This window comes from Doryrhamphus excisus, chromosome 7, assembly GCF_030265055.1.
Source record: "Doryrhamphus excisus isolate RoL2022-K1 chromosome 7, RoL_Dexc_1.0, whole genome shotgun sequence".
Lineage (NCBI taxonomy): Eukaryota > Metazoa > Chordata > Actinopteri > Syngnathiformes > Syngnathidae > Doryrhamphus > Doryrhamphus excisus.
In genome coordinates, this window is record NC_080472.1 from 7,433,359 (window position 1) to 7,458,761 (window position 25,403).

The 25,403-nt window shown below is 43.6% G+C and overlaps 1 protein-coding gene across 1 annotated transcript; it reads left to right on the forward strand.

The window, feature by feature from the left end:
• Positions 1–832: 832 nt before the first annotated feature.
• Positions 833–24,201, forward strand: LOC131132347 (protocadherin alpha-C2-like). The gene is made up of 4 exons (XM_058077888.1): positions 833–3,624; positions 7,525–7,583; positions 11,763–11,848; positions 18,484–24,201. Exons 1-4 carry the CDS (start codon positions 1,081–1,083, stop codon positions 18,792–18,794), a joined length of 3,000 nt encoding a protein of 999 aa, XP_057933871.1. The 5' UTR covers positions 833–1,080; the 3' UTR covers positions 18,795–24,201.
• The last annotated feature ends 1,202 nt before the right edge of the window (positions 24,202–25,403 follow it).

Below are 25,403 nucleotides of genomic sequence, written 5' to 3' on the forward strand. Positions count from 1 at the left end.
CTGCCTGGGAAGCGGACCCGAGGGAACGTGATACGTCTGCTTTCCGGGGTCCACCACAGGCGTCTTCAATGTCATGATGTGACCTGACAGTCTGGGGTCTACCACTGACAGTGATGCATGCGGAGGGAAGGTTGTGATTGCCAGCGCAATGTTTTCTCCCTGCATGCTGTGCCTTGCCCAAATGATCGTCATGCGGTAGGCTGCACCACAGAATCGCTACCGGCAAATGAAGCGTCCTCCATTGCAGAGAGAAAGCATGGAGCCCGCTTTTTTTTATACATTCGCCTTAAGCTGCGGTGGTACGGACAACACCCCAAATGCGTTTCATTGCAGCACACATTTCCGTGTCATGTTAGGCTGGCAAAAGGCAAGGCAAAACGGCCTTCCGTTTGAGCACTAGCTTTTATAGCATTAATACGGTTAATACGAGTCTATGTGGGTATTTATCATCCCCATAACCGACACATTGGATCTTCGGGAAGAGAGAACTGGGCGGTGAGGGAGGAGGGGAGCCAGCGTCTGAGTGCGCGCTCGGGTGGGATGCTGCCTTCAAGGTCATGCTGCAAGCATTGGTGGCGTTACTTCTGGCTAGGCTTTTCAAAATAGTCAACAATTTGCGGATAATTTTGAATTCATATCCGTAATAAACGGAGTAACGTATCTATGCTAAGTTAAACCGAAGTACGCTATAATAGCCAAGCTGAATTGACTGACTTTATGGAATGCACCTTCACTTCACAGTCAGCCTGTATTTTATTTTGAAGATGCTGTCGTTTTGCGGAAGTACTACATGGTCATGTTGCGCTATTTGACGGCTCTCGCTGCTCCAGTGGCAAGGAAACACACCCGTCAGCAGCGCGCATTGGAGACAAAAAAAACGAAACGCATCACGGACAAAGAAAATATGGGTGCCCTGGAGAGGATTCGCCACCGCCGGTTCCGACAATGGATGAGCCGCTTCTGTTCCATTCAGCCGGACTTCATTTAGCCCACCTTAATGAGGTGCTGGGACGCGAGGTATTGCAAGCTAAAGAGGCGGAAGGCTGCGTTTAATCCGTCTGCGGATCCTATGAGTTTGCAATGGCTGTTGCGGGGATATGCCACCGGCTAGGGAGTCATGTGCCTTTTTATTATTTTGTGATATTCTCCTTGTTTTGTGGCCTTTCGTGTGGACAGTTGCGCTATTCTGTTACGGAAGAACTGGAAAATGGGGCACTGGTTGGCGATCTGGCGCATGACTTGGGGCTGGATATTCGAAAGCTGGCCAGCCGAAAAATCAAGGTAACCTCCAGCAGCAGCAGTAAGCGCTACGTGATTGTCAACCCCAAAAATGGCAAATTGCTTGTTAATGAGAGGATGGACAGGGAGGCGCTGTGCGATTCGTCCAGCAGCTGCCTCATCAATCTGGAGGTTCTGGTGGAAAATCCCACCGAGGAGCACCATGTTGACGTGGAGATAGTGGATGCCAACGATAATGCGCCACAGTTCCCCAGGGACGAGTACCAGGTTGAAATCACAGAATCTGCTTTGCCGGGGTCGAGGTACCCGATCGAAAATGCCCAGGATCCTGACATCGGCTCCAATGCAGTTCGCATATACCAGCTGAGCACAAATGACCATTTTGCGCTGGTATCGAACAAGCCCTCCTTGAATACAAAGCACATCGAGCTGGTGCTCAAGAAGCCTCTTGATCGGGAGCAAACGCCTTACCACCAGTTAATTTTGAGCGCCGTTGACGGCGGGACACCCGAGAAGACGGGCACCGCCAAAATCAACGTGCGAGTCCTGGATTCCAATGACAACGTCCCCGTGTTTGACAACTCCGTGTACAAGGTGAAACTGTTGGAAAATTCGCCCAAAGACACCCTGGTGATCAAACTCAATGCCACGGATCTGGACGAGGGCACCAATGGCGAGGTGTACTACTCCTTCAGCAGCTACACTCCTGAGAGAGTGAGGCAGATGTTCAGCATGGACACCAACACGGGAGAAATACGAGTAAGAAGCAACGTGGACTACGAAGAGACCAACTCGTACGAGATGTACATCCAAGCTATGGACAAAGGTCCGGGGGCGGTGGCAGCACACTGCAAGGTGGTGGTAGAAGTGGTGGACGTGAACGACAACGTCCCTCAGATTGTGCTGTCGTCCCTGTCCAGCCCCGTGAGGGAGGACGCTCGAGCCGACACGGTTGTGGCCCTCATTAGCGTCACTGATCGGGACTCCGGCGCCAACAAGCAGGTGACTTTAGAGATCCCCGCAGGCCTTCCTTTCAAGATCAAGTCATTCAGAAACTACTACACCCTGGTTACCTCAGCCTTCCTGGACCGCGAGACCGTTGATGCCTACAATGTCACGCTGAGTGCCACAGACGGAGGAAACCCTCCTCTCTCCTCTCAGAAGACCATCCAGGTGGACGTGGCTGACGTCAATGACAACCCACCCCGCTTTGAGCAGACATCATATACGGTCTACGTGACGGAGAACAACGGCCCCGGGGCCTCCTTGTGTACCGTGAAAGCTCAAGACGCAGACATCAAGGAGAACGCACGCATCACTTACACGGTGCTCAATGACAACAACCACGGCATTCCCGTCACCTCGTATGTGTCCGTGAAGGCCGATACTGGCGAGGCTTATGCCCTGCGAGCCTTCGACTATGAATCACTTAGAGAGTTTCACTTCCAGGTCAAAGCCCAAGATGGGGGCATTCCTCCGCTTAGTCGCGTCGCCACCGTCTACATCTACGTCATGGATCAGAACGACCACGCGCCACTCATCGTGAAACCTCCGGGTAATGGCACGCGCTCCTTGGAGACGGTTCTAAAGAACGCAGAGCCCGGCGCCTTGGTGACCAAAGTGGTGGCGTATGATGCAGATGCCGGTCCAAACGCCTGGCTGGTGTACGTGTTGGAGACCGCCACTGACCTGGACTTGTTCAAGGTGCACGAACACACAGGTGAGATCAGGACCACTCGAAGAATCCTGGAAGACAACTCCACCTCCTTTGCGCTAACAGTTTTGGTGAAGGACCACGGCCAGCCTGCGCTCTCCTCCACCGCCACCATCAATGTGGCTGTTGTTGAGGTGACCACCAAGGTGGTCCTCGACCCCAAGAAGATCATCCGACCCCACAGCACACTGCTTTTCTCAAACGTGACCCTCTACTTGATTGTTGCTCTGAGCGCCACCACCTTCGTTTTCTTGGTCACCGTGGTGGTGCTGGCTATTGTCCGCTGCCACGCCTATTGCACCCAACCTGGGTCCTGCTCCCCTTGCTGTGGGTCACAGAAGCCCCCTCCAGATGGCGGGAACAGTAGCGTGAGTGCTGGCGGCCCCGGCGGCGGCGCCGCAGGACAGCCGAATAACAATGTGGTGCTCCGTAGGGACCTTAAAGTGGAGCCTCACTACATCGAGGTGCGTGGAAATGGTTCCCTAACCAAGACTTACTGCTACAAGACCTGCCTGACAGCCACCTCTGGCAGCGACACCTTCATGTTCTACAACACAGGGCGGCCCATCAGTGGCACCTGGGGCAGCGGAGCCGACCGCTTCTTTACAAGTGGAAGTGGATTTGTACGCAGACTGAGCATGCCCGATGCGTCGCTGCAAATCTGCCCGGAGGTAAGTTTTAACACGTCGTGTCTTTGCTTGCATGACTGCTGTATGCTTTATGATGGCTTATTATAAAAACAGCAACAAAAAAGGCAGATAATGAATTATGGGACGTCATGTGACACACCTGGTAAGCCCGCCCCCCCAAAACCTTGATTGATAGTATTTTGCTTACTTTCTTCCTGAGTGCATTTATTTCACATAGCAACATCAAAATGAACGCTACGCTTAGCGTTAGCTTTTCCAACTCCAAAACAAAAACAGCAGCAGTGGCAGCAGATCCAATATGGAGCGCTACCTTTGGCTCGTGGCCTGAGGCGCTGTGAGCGAGTCTGTGGTGAAGCTAGTCGCTCGGCAGCTAATGGTCTGCCGAGGTGTCACTACGCCAGTGACGTAGTTCTTAGGTGTCACAATGTTAACAACAATAAAAATAAGCTTAGTAGGACTAAGTAGCTTGGTAAATATGTGGAAATGTCTTTTGACGCCTCTTTTGAGCTGTTTTTATCATTTTAAAACGCACGGAAAAGACAAAGATGTGTGCGTTCATGTCTCACATCAGCTAAAATGTTTATCAACGTTCCCATTTGCGACACTGTCGCTGGCCTCTGGCACGGAAGCCAACAACTGAATCCTTCTCTCATCCCGTGCAGTCGCTCCGCCTCGCCCAGCTCAGCACTCACACCGCATTAACGTCAGTCCTGATGCTTTTCTACAGCGCTGTGTGATTTTCTGATGATTCAGAGATTTGAGTCTCCATTTGAGGTTGTCATCACATCCACGCTCGGAGTGGGTCATGTAGTCTTCACCTCTTTGCTCATTCTCTGAGCAAGTGGGCTTGAACTAAGTGGTGTGTCTGAACGAGACCAGGGCCTGACAGTCGGACCTTACAGTTGATTGACTCCATAGAAGCTACTATAAGACTAGTTGTCGAGGAAAATTAAGATCAGAGGTTCTGGATTTGCTCATTTGCTACACATTCAATTAGTAAACCTAATCAGGATTGCCAACAGTAAAAACATCCATCAGCACTTTTGTTTTTATTTGTAAGATTTGCACTCCCCTGGGACCTTCATTTTAAAACTCAGTTTCATAAATTTAATATTAATTAAGCTCGCTTTAAAAGCAGCCTAATGCCAGTTCTGCAGCTGAAAACGTCATCCGGCGACACTAAAGTTGAAATGTCACAAAGGAAGTGATGCGTTCACTCCACCAGCCTGGGGAACCTCACTCCATTCACCTTCACAGCCAGTCTGTGTCGTACGTAGGTAGGACCATAGACAATAAAGTACACAATATACGCTCATAAAGGTTTTTAGCTCATAAAGGTCTTCCTCGTGGCTTACTATTACTAACAAGTTGCATCTGAGTGGACTGCGCCCTCTGCTGGTTGCTCCTATATAGTTCAATTCATAATTCCATGCAACCAGGGATGCAACTAAGGATTATTTCCTTAGAATTGAGCTGAAGTTAATTGTTTTGATTAATAGTGTAATCCAGGGGTGTCCAAAGTACGGCCTGTGGCATTTTTTTTTTTTATTAGCCAAGCACGCTTTGAAAATATAATTTAAAGAGAAAACTTTTTTTTTAATCTGCAGTAATTTGACGAGAATAAAGTGAAAATGATAATTTTACGCTGTAATATTAGGACTATTAGGACATCACTTTGGGTTCGATTCTTCGCTCTGTGTGGTGTCTGCATGTTCTGCCCATGCGTGCTTGGGTTTTCTCCGGGTACTCCGGTTTTCTCCCACATTCCAAGGTTAGTTGGCCACTCCAAATTTTCCATAGGTATGAATGTGAGTGTGAATGGTTGTTTGTCTATATGTGCCCTGTGATTGGCTGGCCACCATTCCAGGGTGGACCCCGCCTCTCGCCCGAAGACAGCTGGGATAGGCTCCAGCATACCCATGACCCTGGATAGATGGATGGACTTCATTCAGTTGATAACCAGAGGCCTAATGTCGCCACATGGGTTGATCCTCATCAATAATACAGGACATCGATACGCAAATCTATTGCTCAGCAGTTGTAGCGGGAGATTTGGTATATTGATGGTATCCACAAAGCTGTCCCCTGTACATCTGTTACATGTTGGGGAAATGCTTCACAGAGTCGAGTGGAGCGAAATAAATGTGATTAACCTCCAGCCTCTTTTGCTCAGACCCGCAAATTAGGTTTTGTCAAAGAGGCTGCAGAAAATACTCCCCTATGAATTGCACAGACTGAACATTATGTGCCGTCTTTATCTGGGACACTTGCTACTGTACGTTCTTCAGGTCCAAAGCCGTGGCCCCTTTAGCGCAGACCTCTGCCAAGCGTCACAGATCCCCCATATTGTGATTTACAGCATAAATATTCGTCCGACATTTATTTGATCTAAACGTTTAGGTTCCTTGACCATGAAAACATATCATTAGCAATTGGATTGAATATGATATCAATATTAGGTCAGTAGTTATTCACAAAAATGGCATTTTCTTCTTGATCTAGCTCAATTTTGAAGATACAACAAATCCATCGGCAAACTCCACATTCCGGTGTCTTGGCTGGATATCATGGCGTTTGTTGCATGTTTAGAGCTTCATTTGTTGTCTTCCATGATGAATTCCGTAATGAATTCCAAAGGTCTCTATTGGTAATGGTAATGGTAATGGTAATGGTAATGGTTTAATTTTATTTGAACATGCATCAGATTACAATTGAGTGCATCCCATAATCAGTTCCCAGTTCCACATGTCCAAAAGGAGTAGGACGAAGCAAAGCTTATTAAATCCTACCCCTCCATCTGGTACTTTTACAATCAGTAACTGTTACATTTGTTCACTTCTTGCTTTCCTAATATAGTTTAGTTTTTTAATGTATTATTATTATTTTTTTTTTTCATTTTTGTCACATACCGAAGTACGAGGTGATATAACCATACAATGATATAATGGGTACCATGGTAACTGTCAATTATTGTTCTGGTTCACATTATCTATAATAATTCCATTATTTGGATATTTGGTCTTTCATATTTTGTAGAACCTGTTGCAAAAAACCCTGATTTTTTTTAAGGACTTTTTTTGTGGAGTTATATGCCCAAATGCCAAAAATGGTCCGATCTCTCAATGTTCCTTTAAAAAGTTCCCCTCAAACCTCAATCAGTTCTTCCATTGCCCATTTTTGACAACTTCTGAAAATTTAACCCAAATCCATTCAGAACTTTTCAAGCTATTTGGAACACAAACAAATAAACAGAACCTCCGCGCTGCGCTAGGCGGAGGTAATAAGCCGGTGACGAGTCCGACCAACACGAGACCAGTCGTGGCTGACTCAGTCAAGGATGTTCAGTTACTCACATGGAAAATGCTTCTGAAAGGGCCAAACAAACTTAATGACCATGAATGAGGAAGGCCATTAGCGCATTCTTCACTGAACTTAAAGGCATCGTCGCGTCTCATGGAGGCTGTACAAGTGGCAAGAGTGGCATTTGTGGCAATGATCCTCCTCGCTTCAGACGAGATGCAAAGGGTGTGGTTGCCGTGGCAATGAAGGCTCTTGCTTATTGCTTTTACGGGCTGTAATTTACCACAGGTCTGCGGGGAGTATCACATCCTCACAAGCCTGCAAGGCCGTTACATCCCCGCCTAATAGGGGCAGACGCAAAGCCCCCCCCACACACACATATGGCTCGGAGACAAGCAGGAAGCTTATTTAGGACTGCTGTTGCATGCATGTGCTGAAATATCAACATGTACGTCTGTGTGGGATCCAGAGCTGGGGTGTGCATCGTGATTAATTGATGAGACTCATGGAGCTGTATGAGATTTAACCAACTGTTTTTGGTCTTATCTCTCCATCACCTCCCTCTCTCTCTCTCTCTCTCTCTCTCTCATCTGCTTTTCTGCTCACCTCTTGCACGCTCAGCCAAAAGCCCCAAATGCTGACTGGCGATATTCTGCATCTTTGAGGGCGGGGGTGCAGAGGTAAGTTGTGCAACTTTGATCATATTCTCAATCAAAAGCTCCCATGAACTCCCCCTCCCCGCAGAGCCTGAAATATAGTATATTGCATATTAGCATCTGCCACTGTCAGGATGACATATTTGACCCCCAGCATGTCGTTCTGCCCCTTTAGGGCCTTTCTCATCAGTGAATGCTTAGCACATGTCCTCTGCAGTGTAACACTATATAGGCCATTTACAACGCGCCCCCCCCCCCCCCCGCCCCCCCACAACACCCCCCCACCCCCTGGCCACTTGCAGTCTTTAAGCAGGAAGCATGAAGGACGAATGAGTTATGACCTTTCTCAGATTAGCTGATGTACGCACGCATCAGTGTCTGCGCGTACAACTGCCCCCACACGCACTCTGTGTGTATTTATACACGTTTTGTCTGGAGGTGTGAACTTGTTAACACAGACAGCAGAGGACATTTAGACTCAGGTTAATACAGCACTTGCTAATGCACTTTATGGCAAAAGTATTGGGACGAGGGCTCGCAGCTAATAATTATTTTTCTTCACCTCGTTGTCTCAGTCAATCAAGTCACCCACGGGTGTCCAAAGTGTGGCCAGGGTATAACTCAACAAGAAAACAACAAAACAGCAAAAAATGTAAACATCAGCAGTCATTTTGCCAAAATAAAGTCAAAATATTAAAATAAATAAAAAGGTGTAATTTAAAAAAAAATAACGCTATCATTTTATTATCATAAAGTTGATTTGTTAAAAAAAGAGATCGTACTTTGATGAAGTCGTAACTAACAAATAAAACATGTTGAAATATGTATAAGTAATATGTAGTATTGTGAAGTATCATGAAGCCATGAAGTCAGCCATGGCATGTCACACATGATGGTTTTTGGCTTTTCTTAAATTTAGAATAAATAAATTGGAGGCTAAATTCGACAGTAAACAGTATGTGTATTGTAAACAGTAAATAATAGGAGTGTTAAGGTTGCTATAGGGGTGTTATGTCATGTCTACGGGGCTCTAATAATGCTGAATGCTCCAACATTCCATTAGTTAACCTTGAATTGTAGTTAACCTTGAATCTCGGTTGGGTCTGGATCCGACTACACCGTTCTAAACCAGCGCCGACTGCAATTGTTTGTGTAAATTGTATCCAAAAAAAGACAGAGTAAGACGCAGCGTTATGCAGAAAGTATAACACTGAAACATAACAATTCAATTAGGAGGTTCATAATGGCTTCTTGTTTATAGAAAGCTGCTCAAGCTCCAGTTAAAGTTTTCCAACAATAACAAACATATGAGACGTTATATGAGATCTGAATATAGAACAGCGCTTCCACATTTGTCTTATAATGAAATATTTTTAATGGAGACATTCTCATTAGCAAGCAAGCAAAGCATTTTTGAAGAAGAATGTAGTTGTTTCATCCTCATCTGGCCCTCGAGTTTGTAATGATCAGGGTACAAAAAGTAGCATTAGCGTATGGAATGAAATGTTCTGCAAATGTGAGGCGAGGACAGCCGGAACTTTACAGACTAATGAGTTTTTTTCCTCCTCTTTGTAGTGAAATGTTATAATTTCATACTAACAATGCTGACTGTTCATTTGTGCAGTCTTCTGCTGGCGTCTGTGCGGCCTTTAATTGGGAATTAGTGTTAATTTCTATGGTGTGGAAGTATCCTAATGTGCATCATGTCATCAGGAGACTGTAACATGATGTGGATTAACATAAATCATCACCGCAATTTGCCGCCGCCATCTCGAGAATGTCAGAGCCTGTAATGTTCATGGACAGAGGAGACGCTCTCGTTAACACTTAACCCCAAACACAGGCGTTTTGTCATCTTCTACTCCTCGCACACTTTGCATGTTGCCATGAATTCACTGACCCACATTCCCGGAGTCGTCAGTGCAGAAAAAAAAAACGACACCAGTCCTTTCCTGCCATATTCTGACACACTAAAGTAGCATTTTTGCAAGTAAAAGCAGAACATTCACACTCCTTGGAGTGAACATAACCATTTTGTATTCATGACACGTCCCCGCCCAACATAACAAGTCTTGCACTTAAGAGATTCTGGATGTACTGCATTGCAGAGGGCCCTGCCAGAGGAGGTCCACTTTTATGCTAACTTCACTAATTATGATGATACAGTGGGCGAGTGGTGAACATGTAGGCCACACAGTCAGGAGATCGGGATCGAGATTTCCTCCCAACTCCAAATTGTCCATGGGGTGAATGGTTGTTGTTCTCTGCGATTGGTTGGCCACCAGTCAAGGGTGTACCCCGCCTCTCACCCCTCTCGCCCCACCTCTCAGTCAGCTGGGATAGGCTCCAGCATACACTAATAAGCATAAGCGGTATAGGAAATGGATGGGTGATGATACAGAAGGGAACATATCAATCTACAATCGCGGTATGTCATGTCTAATTGATGGCTGTTTGGTGGTTATTAGTCAAAACATATACAAATACGAGTGACATGCGATATTCGGGTCACTAGGTGGCAGTAATGACACAAAACATTGACATGACATTCCCTTAACAACGCATGAAGTGAATAAAAGCTCTCCTCCCATTCTGTGTGGAAGTGGTAAGTTATTTGCTTGTTAATTTGAAAAGAAATACATTCCAGGCTAACTGGTTAGCTCGCTTGATCTTGAGTTCTTGTAGGAGTTACACAATGTAAGGGTGTTTTTCGTGTCGACAGGGCTCTAATAATGTTAAAAACCACATTTTAGGTTTTCTATGCTCTGACTATGAAAATAATAAAAAATGATTTAAAAAAGAAGGATGGCTGGCTATAACTCCAATTTGTGCAATGGTTCTCATTGACCTTCCATCTTCTCTCATATTTACAATTGTTTGTTTTTCACCCATTGTCAGCTCGGCAGAGTAAATATTAAACGAAACAGAAACAGAAAAACAAAATGGCGCGCGTTCACAATATCGTGCGGTGTAGTCCACCTTGTCATGCACAGGAAGTGGTGATGTCTTTATTGTCTCTCCTAAGCAGCCATAGTGTTGTATTCAAGCATGTTATGACGTAAAAGGATGACTACCATCTAAACTCACTTTCTGTTTCCCAGCATGCTTTGCTATTTTTGTAAATGGCTGGAAAGCACATGACTACAGCTCACATGCACATAGTAGTTGGTTAATATTCTGCATTATACGTTGGTAGTGTCTGTATTTTTCATCTACTTGTTGCGGTGTTGTGTGTAGTTGTTTTGGCACCACGACTTGGAATGGCGTATGAGCTGGTAATGCCCAGCGATTCGTAGCTAATATAGCATCACACCGGTACACTACACTTAAGTGCCATCTAGTGGCTTAAATGTGACATGACGCAAGTCGAAAATTAATCGTACAATTATCCACCCACAAGGTGTGTTATCGTGACAGGCCTACACATGTCAGTCACACCTGTTCCCAACTCAACAACAAAAGGGGGTGTCAACAAAAAGTAGCTCCTGACCCGACCCACCAAACCCACCAATGTACCCAACCCTACTGATGAGGACATGGACGCTAATGATTGCTTACATGTGGTATCCTTTCAACGTTTCCTTTCGACGATGCTTAGAGCGAATTCCCTGGCAAAAACACAAAGATACTAATGTACCTAAAAGCTTACATGGAGATGGTAATGTACCTAAAAGCATTCAGGTGTTTATCTCGGAGAAAGGTTTCACTGGGGCCTTACAACATGCATTAGTGGAACAATACTCTGTGAGAGAGAAAAACACAAGCATGCAAAGACGGCCGTAGGCTGTGGCATTGCTAGCATGTCATTTATTCCTGTCGTAGTGTGTCCCAGCAACTTGCACATGTGACACCATATGAAGGCATTTGGCCTTTTCTGTTGTCAGAGCGTGATATTCATCAGTCACGCTAATTATGGCAACGGAGGATCTTGAAACATTGAACGCCGCCATGATGAATGTTATAACACCCATTTGTTCTGGCTTATGGTGATGACCATCAACATTTTCATGTTGTTTTCACCTCTAAATGCAGTATACCTATCCTAGCAAATCATCTGAAAGTGCTATTTAATAGAACACATGTTCCAATATTTTGGAAGGCACTCCTCTCTCAACATGTGCATGAAAAACATCTTCATAAAAGCAGCTGATTCAACTCAATATTTATTTGGACGTCTCTCACTTGATGTTTTGTGCTTTTCAGTTCGGTCCACATGGAGGAGGCCTCTGTGATGCAGGGCGCCCAAGGAATGCTGGTCCAGAATTGGCCCACTGTGTCCAGTGCTGCTGGTGAGTGGAAATGTAGCTAAAAGCAAATTAATGATTAATGATTGTAATAATGAGTGTACTTTTAATATTGTGTATTTTAAGTACTGTGTCGCTGTAGTAATTATTCAGAGGCTTTCCCCCGATTAAGTTACTTTCATACAAATGAAAGAAGTACAGTGGAACTTACTTGCTTAGCGTACACGCAGGTTCACATTTTGCCTTGGTTTAGGTACAATTTCTGGTTAGCGTACAATATGATGTTGTGTTATTAATACACTGCATAAGAACTGTGTTCTTAATGTATTTTTATCACAAAACGTCCATGTTAGCAGCCGATTAGCTTTCTAATATACTGGAACCTTGGTTAGTGTTTTTTGGATAACATTGACAATTTTGCCTCAGTTTGCGTACATTTTCCGGTTAGCATACGATACAAAATTTTGCAAGCTAATAGAGCTTGCTAATAGAGTGCAACCTTGGTTAGTGTGTTTTTCACTTACTATGGCAAAGTTACACCCAAATTTTCCTTCAGTTTGGGTACTTTTTGCAGTTAGCTTGGAGTATGGCACATTTTGTCATTTTATTAATACAGTACGTGAGTTCAACTGTATTCTTCATGTATTTTTACCACAAAACATCCTTGTTAGCAGCTGATTAGCTTTCTAATGTAGTGGAACCTTGGTTAGCGTGTTTCCTGCCAAGGTAGAGCATTTACGGTTTAAGTACATTTTCAGGTTAGCATACAATACAACACAGATCTAGCAGTGTTATTAATACACTGCGTCAGTCCAACTAAGTTTTGGATGTATTTATGTATTGAAGTGTTAGCGTGTTAATACAGTGGTAATTCTTTGCCAACAAACACAGTTACGCCACAAGACTCAAGATAAGCAAAATAAGCCAGAAAGTTGCCAGTGCAGGCATTTTAGTCAAGAAGGGGAGGAACACTGTTGAATCCAAGAAATAACTCATAGCAAAACAAGAAGGTGGTGTTCATGTTGATCTAGTTGCCACCAAGCTGTCTTTGTCAACAATGACATCTTTCCTTCCTCATATATATGCATTTTGTTGTTTTCCGCATGTAAAACCAAAATAGTGAAATTATCAAGATGTGTTTTGTGTTTAGATTTTGGGTTTTCTGGAAGGGATTCATTGAATTTACATTATTTCTTATGGGAAAAGTTTAGTATGTTTTGGTCGGACATTCAGGACTGGATTAATGGTGCGAACCAAAGTTGTGCTAGCATGAGAAAAAATTGTTGACCTATTCTTTTATGTCTCAAAAATATGGCAAAATTATTAAAAATCCTGATTAACAGTTACATTATATTACATTATATGACAGTCAGATGCATTTAAAGTTGAGCTGAGCATCTAAAATCCCGAGGGACGAGCACCGAAACAGAGATAACAACCGCCGCATAGACACGCAGACCGAAACAGATGTTTTTGTTCACTTTTTGTTAAAAAAAAAAAAAAAAAAGATTTACACCACATGGGCGGTGAGGATGAACATCTGTGGCACAACACAAGTAAATGTAAATGTAAACAGTGCCGACCCCAAACATGACCTCCACTTATATACTTACATATTTATACACACAGCTCGGCGTAAAAAAAAAAGATTTTGGTTCACTGATTTCTTGTCAGACATTAGGAATTACAACAAACGGCAGGGTGAGACGTTTCATCACAGTCACTCTCTCAGTGATTCCATGGTAAAATACACTCCTGATCAAAATTTGAAGAGCAGTTGAAAAATGTCAAGAATGTGCATTTTGCACTGTTGCAAAACTTCTAAGTCGAGCTTCAAAAGATGAAATGGGACAGAGACAATAAACAATGGATTGCAAAGACGTTCATCGGAGGATCAAAGGTTGGAGAGCACAGCCTTTGAAAGGCAACATCTTGGCCAAAAATGGGGATTGAATATGATTTGGAGTCAGGTATTCACACTGTCATGATCTCTTGATTTCAAAGGCAAAAAGCAGTGGGTTTGTTCATCTGCGTAAGCACAGTCTCTCGCAGTCTTTCAGCATTGCTTCTTCAAACATCCTGATGATCAAAAAAGTCAAGTAGGAGACCCTGAATAATCCACCGGGCATGACCCAAAGGATGCTATTGGCTACTGGTGCTCAGTGTAGTTCAATAACCATGAGACGCCATCTGCCAGAGACGACGAGAAAGGCCTTGTCGGGAGAACACCAAACATGGGACATTGAAAGGTGGAAGAAAGTTGTCGTCTCCGTTACTGGCATGACAAGGAGATCCCACCTGAGATGTTTTCCATCATCATGATCATTCAATAGAAGAATAGAGCTTCAGGTTGTGCAGGGGCGTCAAACAGCATCTGCATCCCTCAGGACTGAAGGCCCTTGTCTGTGTGGTAAAGACAACTCTGCACTTGACAAAGGACTTCTTCCAGAGGAATACGCTCACTCTGGTAGACCACCATCATGTAAATCCAGTGGTGAACATTTGGGGATGGATGGTCAGGAAAGTTTACAAAAACCAGTTCCAGATGATGGATGCCCTCTGTGAAGCCATCTTCGGCATCTGGAGCAACATTCCCACTCGCCTCTGAGTTTGGGAACAATAGCACCAGCCCATTTAGCTGATTAACAGGAATGGCACCGCTGATCGTCGCTCCTTTTTTGGACATTTTATTCAAATTTTAAGGGACTTTTGTGGATTTCTATGTGGTCTTAAACTTTTGATCTGATTTTAATGGTCGTCGGCATGCTGGAGCCTGCTCCTTAAGATCCAGCAGTGCAAAGTCTCCATTCTTGCCATTTTCCACCGGTGTCTGTGCTGCATGTCTGCCACTGTAAGGCATATTTATATGTATCATTTCCTTCTGAAATAGTGTGTTGGATATACAATCTGTGCCAGTTGTTGGAGCAGATGGAAATCTGCCTCCTTGGCTGAGCAAATCCTCAAATATTGTCTTGAAGAAGCGTGCGTTTGTGTAACATCGGTGCATCGGTCTGCATGGTTGCAGAGGCATACACTGGAGCCAGGTTGGCTTTTTCAGGGAGACGTCTGCAGCGGATTGTTGATGATGAATTAGTCCGACGTAGTGGTGATGAATTTTAATTTCCGCACCCTCAAAATGGTGTTCATGTAAGTGGCCGAAAGGAGAAGACTGAAGATGACAGACGCTATTATCAGTCATAAGAGGCCGCAGTGAAGAAAAGCAAACCCCTGAACACAGGAAGTCATTTAGGAAGAGGAAGAGCAAAGTCGAGGTACAATAGAGGGGTGATGCGGGGGCGAGGGAACGAGGGGGGGGGGGGGGGGTGTAGAGTGAGAAAGGTTAAGAGGATTGGCAAGTTCCTGCAGTGGTGTTGTTGCTAGGGAACACCATGTGACTTGTTGCCTGGCAACACTGTCTAACTGAGCGATTGCTGCAGCAGCCGCACCCTCCATCAGCAGGGAGTGGGCGAAGGCAGTTCCCATGGCAACCGCTCCTATCTCTGAATGGGAGAATTAGAGACGGAAAGGAGGAGGATGGAGCGGTGACAAGGACGGGGGGAAAGAACAGAATCCTTGAGCGGCGGACTGGGGGAGGAAAAATAGCGTAGCCCCCGTTTTAAATGCAGGTTACAGTAGGAGGCTTCAAACAGCCGCTTATCTACATCAGGTGTCATGGCAACCGCCTCAAGCAGCCATACAGCCCGGCTTAGCTGCAGCAACGCCGTAATCCATTTCTGATGCATGTTTCCTGTGAAATATAGGCTAGCATGAGGCAGGGGCTGAATAGCAAATAGCCGGCTTCCCAAGCTCATACAGTCAAATTTATCATGTACACCTGATCCTGGATTCCGGCTCTACTATTCTAGCCAATATTCACCTGATTAAAATGGAAAAGAATTACTCTACGGTCAGCCCTCGTTTATCACCATTAATCGTTCCGGACCTGACCGTGATGAGTGAATTTCCACCAAGTAGCACTCCCTATACATTAATGGAGTATTTTTGGTAGTATAGAGAGCATAGAAAACCTGCTTTTTCTCCTTCTAAGTACAGTTTCCTATGAGTAGACTTTAGATGTTCTCTACACTGTTCTGTCCAGTGCTGTTTCCAAACTGCTTTTAAATTGTGTGATCTTTGATTACTTCTCCGATATCAATGTGGTTCCAAGAAAATAAGAGCTAAATAAAAGCTAAAGAAAAGAAATGCTAACCAGGGTTCCACTGTGTTTTTTTTTGTCTTGTTTAAAAAAAAATACAGGCCAAATTATGATAGATAGGTTGCCGTCCTGAATGCCCTCTTGAACTTACTCATCATGTCCTCCTCCCTGACCAGTGACAGCAGCTAAACAAGACCTGTTCCAAATGCTAGAGCCCTTCCGTGGATTTATAGCGGGATTAAATACATACCAAATATCATAATCCTCAAAAACAGACCAGCATTACTGTATTAGGGGATTTACTCGACTAATGGTGAGATAAAATCATCTAATCTGACACTGATGCATCATTAATCAAGCTCATTTACACCGGGTAATTAACTTGTGTGCCTTTTTTTTTTTAGCAGATTGTGAAAACATGTAAAAATACAAGATTATAATTCTTGCATATATTTTCAAATGATTCCAGTATGTTCTTTTGTTTTTTCCTCTTGGTCCTAACAACATCAAGTACTACTTTCGGTTTTGGTGATGCCCAAACTACACGCTTCTGTCACCAAGTTACTATTTCATAATAAGCATCACGTCTAACAACATATTTGAAAGAATAGCGACTTGAAATTGGCGTGCTGCGTTGTTAGGATGATTTCTGTAGCAATGTTTTGACTGGCGTGCAGTCTATTGTTGTGGCCGCTGGTACATGTCCATGCATGTAATTGACTTGATGAAGTCGTTAAAACCGAGGGGGGAGGAGCTCTGTACCAGACCGTGTGTAACGGCGTACGTACGTCCCAGAGGGACAGCAGTTGAAACCATTTCAGCATTCCAGTAATGTCATAAATAGCCTACAAAGACAAATCAAAAAGAATCTTTTGGCAAGGGTCTGTTTGATCTAAATAAAATCCCGCCCGAAAGTAGGTCAGCACAGAGAGAACTGGTGTGGGCCTGAGAGCACGGTGTCTGCAAAGCACCGCCCCCCACCCCCGTCTTCCTTACTGCTATGCCTCTCGCTGTCGACATCTCTCTGGTCTCATCTCACAGTCCCTTTACTATTTCATCTGTCACCTTTTCACCTTGCCATCTTATTTGGCTGCACATCATCTCTGCGTGTAGATCCCGACCCCTCATGGCAATTTCTTATCTATTTTGCCAATTGTACCTGTTCAGAGTAAGATTACATTGCCCCAATCATCTGACACCAGATCCCAAGATTGAAATGTTCAAAAAATTCATTTGTCCATCCTCCCTTAGAATAGAAGTATTCTGCTTATACATAGTCTTCTCTTCTATTTATCTGTCCTCAAAGTTCCAACGCATACATTTATGGTACCTTTAAATGTGGGGTGTGCTCATTTTATCACAGCGCTATACAGTCGAACCTCGGTGAGCGACCATTTCTTATGGGCCTGCACATTGTAGAAATAAAATAAACAGAAAAAATAGGGACTAGGGATGGGTACAGAAATGGTGCTTTTCCAGGTACTAAGCAAATTCAGACAGTACTCCCGAGCACAAGGGTTGGGCTTCCAGTCTCAAGCATCAGTGAGAACCGGGAATAACATTCCGATTTTTTGTTCAATTCCAAAGTCCAATGCCTTCTTCACCGGAAGAAATGGCTGCAAACCCACGTCAAAAAATAAAATGAAAGCCAATGAAAGCCAGGTTTCAGGATGTGGAAGTTTGGTGTAATCTTATTACTGGGACAGTCCGTCTCTGTTTGCAACAGTCGAGGGACAATCAAGGGACGCAAAACACTTCCAGCCTTCAAAATAAAAGCGCTATCCTGTTGGGTGTAATTAAAAATACAGAATCCAGAATCTCAGGAACCGCAATCAGAAGTGTTCAAATCCAAAGAAAGCCCAACTCTACCAAGCAGCGATTCACCTAAAATCAAACGGTACCAGGTTTCGGTACCAAAACGCCATTTCCATGAAGTGACACGGTGCCGCTCCTAACAACGTTCAATATCCAATTGACAAGAGAAGATGGGCAAAGTTTACACCAACATGGACACAAATCAAAGCTACAAAAGCTGAAGTCATGTTTTTGAAATAAAACTGCTTCATGAATGTCAATGAAAATACTTTGAATACATGATGACGTCATGAAAGGACCAAATATATATTTTAATCAAAGCAAAGCAAATAGAAAGGGAACCATTCCTAGCTGAGACTAATATCTCATAGCAACAGAAAGATTTGTCTTTAAAAATATGTACAGTCAAACCCCGGTTATTCCAGAAGTTCCAACTCTAGCCAAATCCATTTTTCCGAAATCAAGAAATCATGTATATCCAATGAATCTGTTCCAGAAAGCGTTTGTTTGTTTTATGTTTTTTTATAGTTTCACATGCAGAAAATAATTTGACATTGGATATTGTATTCTCGGGGCATGGAGTCGACCACAAATGGACCTTTCATTCAGATGTCTTAGACAATCCAGCTGCCGTGGGTTCAAGTCCCTTCTGTCCAACAATGCTCATGATTGACTTGATGTGACATGAGGCATGTCTTTTCATTGCTAGATGGAGAGGGCGGTGGCGAGCTGTCACCCCCAGTCGGCGCCGGTGTCAACAGCAACAGCTGGCACTTCCGGTACGGCGCCGGACAAAGCTACGGCCCGCCGCAGGCCCTGAAGCCCGGCGAGATTCCTCCCGAAGCCTTCATCATCCCCGGATCCCCCGCCATCATTTCCATCCGCCATGACCCCGGCCCTGTTGACGATAAAGGTGACTTCATAAGCTTCGGGAAGAAGGACGAAGCCAAGAAGAAGAAGAAGAAGAAGAAGGATAAGAAGGAAAAGAAGGATAAAGGAAAAGATGATGGGGAGGAGTGAAAGGGGCCATTTCAAGCTAATATCATGATGCCAGAAAAAAGCCAAATCAGTATCGTCTTTGCACCATATGCATTAAATGCCATATTTACACCGTACTGTTGCCAATCAGGCATTCGGCCCAGCCTGGCTCGCTGCAGCAAGCAAACCTGCTAAACAAATGCTTTTCTCCTTACGGCTCGTTTGGCCTGCAACTTTAACTAGTAGAAGTTGATTCTATTCAAACGTACATTTAAAAGGTATTTTATGGGCTTAGTATCTACCCTGCCGATTTCTTCACCATGCCCAAGTTTGTATAATGAAAACCAAAACGGCAAAAAAAAAAAACATAGAAAGGAGCAATTTGTATTTGACAATTGCCGGCAGACGATGCCGCCGATTATGCACCCCACTTTCAGTCAAACTAAAAAATGTGACTTTTTTGTTCTTTTCAGAATATGTAGGCATCAATGAAATTCAGCAATTTTGTAAGAAAAAAAAACAATGAGAAACAGGAACAACTGACATGTGGACGATGAGATTAGCACCTTAAGAGAATTAGGTGGCTGACACGAGCAACACGACCGTTCAGTCTCCTTCGGTGTAACGGCACATTGCACGGGTTAGGGATCTACCCATGGTTGCACCAACTATGCCAAGGTTTGTTCCCAGGTTCAGCTTGTTAGACAACTGCAAGATTTGATTGTACTATAGTCACGGAAAACTGCACTTTGTTTGGAATTTTACCCGTTTTACCCAATCCCTACATGACACACAGGAACACGTCTTTCACCTTATTGTGCCACATCAGGATAAAATGTCATTCTTCTTCATATTATTATAAGTACTTTGGTCATTTTAAGCATGACTGGGCGCAGCGATTTCAAAGAGTGCATAGCAACTAACTACTTCCAACTTCCGAACAGCATAAAGAGCACTTCCTGTGTTGGGTACCACCAATCGCTGCAGACTGTATGAGACGCTGATGACTACTTTTAGGACAAATGAGGATCCAGAGTCTTATTTTCTTATCTTTCTTAGCCTAACACATGGAGGATGAGCTACAGGTTAAAGAAAGGGTAAAACGTCGGAGCAGCGAGACGTCACGCTCGAGAGAAATCGAGTGGCTCTCGATGGAGAGGCGAGGAAGACACTGCTCCAAGAGACTCTATCAACAAAGAATTGTGATTATATTATTTATTAGGAAAATCTGGATCAGACAGACAACTGTCCATCCAGTGGATCTAGCCGTGTTACTCTGCCAGAAAAGTCATTTCTTGGTGTTCGCGTCTCCAAAATGAAGCACAGTTGGCGGTGTTTGGATGATTTTTTTCAGCAAGTAAAAGACGTGTTCTTTTTTCACATAAGCATTGTGGGTGATGGGCAACATTCCAAAAAAGGTGCAGTTTTCCTTTAAGGGACATTCCATGGCTGCAACTAGGTTTAGCATGACGATTACAAATAAGTATGAAATCATTTTACCAGTTACAGTAAGTAACCTACAGTAATCGTTTGACCATAGAGTCATCATCGGCCCACAAAGGATGAGACCATGAGGTGTAATATACCATATTTTCTGGACTATAAGTCACTCCGGAGTATAAGTCACACAAGGTCAAAAATGCATAATTAGGTAGATAAAACCATACATGAGTCGCACTGGAGTATAATTCATTATTTTACAAACTACTTGACCAAAACAGACATTACGTCATCTTGGAAGGAAAGTTCTAACAATAAAAGAATAGAGAACAGGCTGAATAGGTGTTAGATATGCTAACATAATAGTAAAGCTACACAAAAAATAAACATGAACAGAAAAGGTGTCCAGTCTTCATGTAAATAAACACTTTTTTCATTTATAAGTCGCTCTGGAGTATAAGTCGCAGGAACAGCCAACCTATGAAAAAAAGTGTGACTTATAGTCCGGAAAATACGGTAAGTTTTTGTATTTTTCTAATTCCATCCTCTGCGACATGGCTGTCCATTTTAAAGTACCATCGTACTCGGGCAAACAGTCTTTACATGCTCAGTCTCTGAGAAATTGAATTGCACGAGAATTTTACGGTACTTTGGAAAAGGGACAGACACCAAGTACTAGTCATTTGTAGAAATGGTTGAGAATCATTCAAAATATCCGCTATAGTCCTTTAGAGATATAACGTGAATGGTAAAAAAAAAAAAAAAGGATAAACACACTTTAATATTAGTGAGTTCAATTGTGTGACTTGGTATCATTTGCACCGGCTTTATTGTTCGCTTAACTCTTTTCTTGTTGCCGCTTGTACTCCAGTGATGCAGTGTAACTCGGGAACATTCAGTATGTGCAGCTGATGCAACCGCCACCTGACCATTTGCCTCTTTTCTTGGAATACAGCACAGCTCTCCTGGGGGTCTCAAGCCAGCTGTGCACCAGCACCCCCACCCCCGCCCCAGTCTAGAAACAAACACTGACTCTCCAACTCAAACAAACATGGGACGCTACTCTCCCTCGTATACGCTCCAAGACTGATGGACGATGGCGTTCTTGATGACGAGAGTGAAATTATACGGCTGTATAGTGGGGACGTTCCCTCTACTTCTGTCTTTGAATGTTTCAGTAGATGTTCTTCAAGTCCATTGCCACCGCCTCAACTGCTTCAGTGCTTGTAGGACGTGCGTGCCCGCTGCTTGTCTGCCCTCTACTAGTCCCATATGCCCAAATAGACAGTCGGGAATACCATCTGTACTGGAAAACCATTCCCCTTGCATAGACTGTCACTGTCGTGTCTTTGCATATTCATAAACAGACTACACACTCATCAAACATACATACCTTTGCCATGATTGCTTAGTTTCGGCCAATCTGAGGCTTATCGGAATGCTGATAACAATCCATCTATCCAGCCGTCTTCTATTGTTTATCCATGGTAGGGACTTCATCCTAGATCAGTTTAGAGACAATAGCCATGTTTACATGAGGAGTTTTTCTCTTTCCGAATGACCTTTCCGAAAGCAATGGTATACATGGAAAGGAATATTCCAATCTCTTGTCTACATGCGTCGCTATAATCAACCAGAATAGTCAATGGGGCATGCCCAGTATAACGTAAACACCAACATCACGTGATACAGACTTCCTCCAGTTTTTCTTTCACTTGTTGGAATAACTCCGTATTGCCAGTTTTTCCTTCGTCCAGTCTTGAAATTTAGTTTGGATCAAAAACAAACTTTCCACAGCAGTCCAGTGCCGATTGCTCGCCTCCATTTTTTTAAATCGAAGAACGTCTGGAGCTGCGTGTTACGTCATATCTCAGCATTCGCTGAAAGAACGCACCCGGGAACAGGAAAAGATAAAGTTCAATCTTGCTAAAATTTTATAATTAACCTTATGAATGACTTGTGAATGGCGTATAGAAGGGTTTAGATTCTGTTCCACAGATGGCGCTAATGCACACCAAAGCTGCTTGCCAACCGCCAATAAACAACAGAAGAAGAAAAACACCACGAAGAACGCAGTCTGACAACTTTCCGTTTGAGCGGGTACAAGATACCTCAATCGGATTGGGGAAAGGAATATTCCACCCCTGTGAATCCGATTATATATTCATTCGGATTGGCACAGAATGAGGTGTATACAAAGGTTACATTCTTTCCGTTTGAGCAAATAACCCGAATGGAATTGGAATATTTGGGTCCATGTAAACGTGGCTAGTGTGTCCTGGGTCTTCCCCGAGACCTCTTACCATTCGGATGTTCCTCCCTGTGGAGGTGTCCGGGAGGCAATCTGACCAGCTCAGCCCCCCTACAGGAAAACTCATTTGTGCAAATAGTACCTGGGATTTGGTCTTTTTGGTCACAACCCAAAGTTCATGACCGTAGGTGAGAGTAGCAACTTAGATCGCTGCATTGACAGCATCACCTCGTGGTGAGCCAAAAGACAAAGCGCTCAATTTACCTGTCGATCGACATCCCTACCCTCACCGAGGTTCTGGAAAATGATTACAAATCGGATAAAACTAATGTTGGCAGATTTTTCCGTTTTTGCTGAAGGCATTTATTGTTTGCCCCAAGATGGTTAGAGATGGTGCAATCATCAGTGAGCAGTTGTTTTTTTTTCTTTAGAGATGTCCCCATCTCCATGCCTTTTTTTATTGAGTGGAGATGGGTGATTCATTTTTACAGCAGGCCGGATATTGAACTGTAGGGGAAGTAGTAGTCACGTGGAAGTACTTCTGCATTGTATCATGAAAATATGTCTACAAAATGGCCATTTTAAGGGGGTGGTACGAGCAGAGCTGCATTCAATACCACAAATTGAATCCGTCATCTGAGGACCAAACAGCGGTTAGCAAGGCTGATATGCCACAGCAGAAAAACGAGAGTGATAGATAGAAAGGTACCGGAAAGGTTGTCAAATTTATTGAGTCGGACATCCAGCCTATCTGTGTGGCGGCCTTTGAGAATATATGGATCAACTTGTGATCTGCCAATCTAGAACTCGATATCAGAAATCCGAGTGGGATCAGAGGCCAATATGCTGATTGGGACATCTTTAGTTTTTAATTAAGTTTTTGTGGCTCGTTGCTAATATTATTTGACATTTGACATCATTTGAAACACATTTGAGCATTCAGGCATTGGAACTGGAAGTTTATCATCTCATTTCTTAGAACTGTCCTTGTTCCAGTCTCTGTTGGTGCTCAAACCAAACCATGCTCACGCGTCCTTGACCCCGCCCGTCCCCCTGTCCGTCCGTCAGGTGTGCTCCTGTGCTGTCAGATCACCAAGTGGCTGTTTGCATGTTATAAAGCAAAGGAAACAGATATTATATAAATACTATATATACCTAAATATGTTTTATTTCACCGGTAAATGTGTACTGAAACCACAAATCTGCGATACGCATCCAATACGCACTCAAACTCCAACAGTAACGCAGTTTGTGGCAAAACCTAAGAGTATCACATTTTTTTACTGCTGTAAAATCCAATCTTCTATATATACATGATGCTTTTGTGTTACGCTATGAAATGCCTTTTTTGTTTAGTTTTTTTACAGAAAATCAACCCTTGAACTTGTGTTACGCTTTGAAATGATCAAGCAAACACTATTGTGAACTCATGTACACAAACCCCATGGTTATTCCTTGCTTAGTAGAGATAAAAAAAAAAACTTCAAAAAGATGACCAAAAAAAATAAAAAATAGAAAGTACAAAAAAAAACCCTGTCGATGTATTCGCCGCTTGTGTATAGTGAATGTTTGTCGGTCACTGGGTGTGGCCGTGGGTGGCACACGCTAGTTGACTGTGACAGTGCAAATCTGTTCATAAACTTCTTTTGTACACCTGCTTATTGTCGAGGTGATAATAGTGGTTCTAAAGAGTCCATCAACCTGGTAATGTGTTTTGTTAATAAGTCACAAATAAAGTTTTTTCTTAAATATCTCAAACTTTTGTTGGGATTCTCACTGCCATCGGCTTGACTTGGGAGTAAACCCAGATCTCCTCGCAGCAATTACTGATCACTTGTTCACTTCCTGTGTTTCACATGGACCAAGCTATGGTTGGATATGATGATTCATTCTAGTGGCTTCTCATTGGAGGCCGCCTGGACACACACTCACACAGCACAACAAGAGTTGCGCTACTCTCATATATGGAGAATTACAGAGCCAGACCCGCTACCAGCATCGTTACAACCAGCTCGGGACAGCGTAACTTTCACTTTCCAGCCACACAAGCTTAAGTTTCACTTTCGAGAAAGGCCCGGCAACTGCCTTATCGACTTTGTGTACTTCTGGGCTCTTTCCACCTTCTCTTTTTTTAACATTCAATTTAGGCATGCACAATATCTTTTTTTTCATACTGATACCCATACCAATTGCTACTTCTCAGGACCAATATGATACCGATATCTTTTTTTATATCTACATTTTTGCATTTAGATTTGACTGTACTTTGTTCACACATGGAGGTAAGAAGGACTGGAACCAATTTGGATCGACTTGTCCTCATCAAATATCATCACATTACTACTACGACTACATCACTACTGCCAGGAGAGCCAGAGTATAGAGTGGAGGGGGTCCACCTGCTTTGGCCCAGCAAGGTGCACTGTATTCAGACACAAGCGCTGAACCGAGCAGCTGGTGCGACGCCGCAGAGGTTTCTGGCAAACATTTCGCACACAAACATTTTTCGGACACTGCAGTGCCAGGGTTTTGGGTGGCTGATGAGGTTTTTTTCATCCTCTGTGGGTTTTTATGCTCATCGCAGAGCATTTGGTACCAGTTCGTCCTCTTTAAATGAGTGTTTGTTTACAAGTGAGATCAGGGGACGTTAACTTCACATGCAGGAGGGAAAAAAGAGTCCTTGATTTACTCAGCACTGCACAGTACAGGTAATTTTGCCTCATTTGAGAGTTTTTTGAAATGATCAGTTATCTGAGCTATGTAATGTTAGTGGATTTATCGGTATGAAGTCATAACTCCCTCATATCTGCCCCATAATTATCAGTCCACCCCTAATTGTAATTCATGGATTGGGCTTTCTGTATGATATATTTGAGTGTGTTAGCTTCATTGGCCACTCCAAATTGTCCATATGTGGGTGGGAGTGGTTGTTTGTTTACATGTGCCCTGTGATTGGCTGG

Bases quoted from the DNA above. Each gene is read 5' to 3' on its own strand.
- LOC131132347 (XM_058077888.1), top strand. From the start codon at position 1,081: ATGGCTGTTGCGGGGATATGCCACCGGCTAGGGAGTCATGTGCCTTTT. The intron at 3,625-7,524 runs GTAAGTTTTAAC...TTGCACGCTCAG, and splicing joins CGCTGCAAATCTGCCCGGAG to CCAAAAGCCCCAAATGCTGA. The intron at 7,584-11,762 runs GTAAGTTGTGCA...TGTGCTTTTCAG, and splicing joins TTGAGGGCGGGGGTGCAGAG to TTCGGTCCACATGGAGGAGG.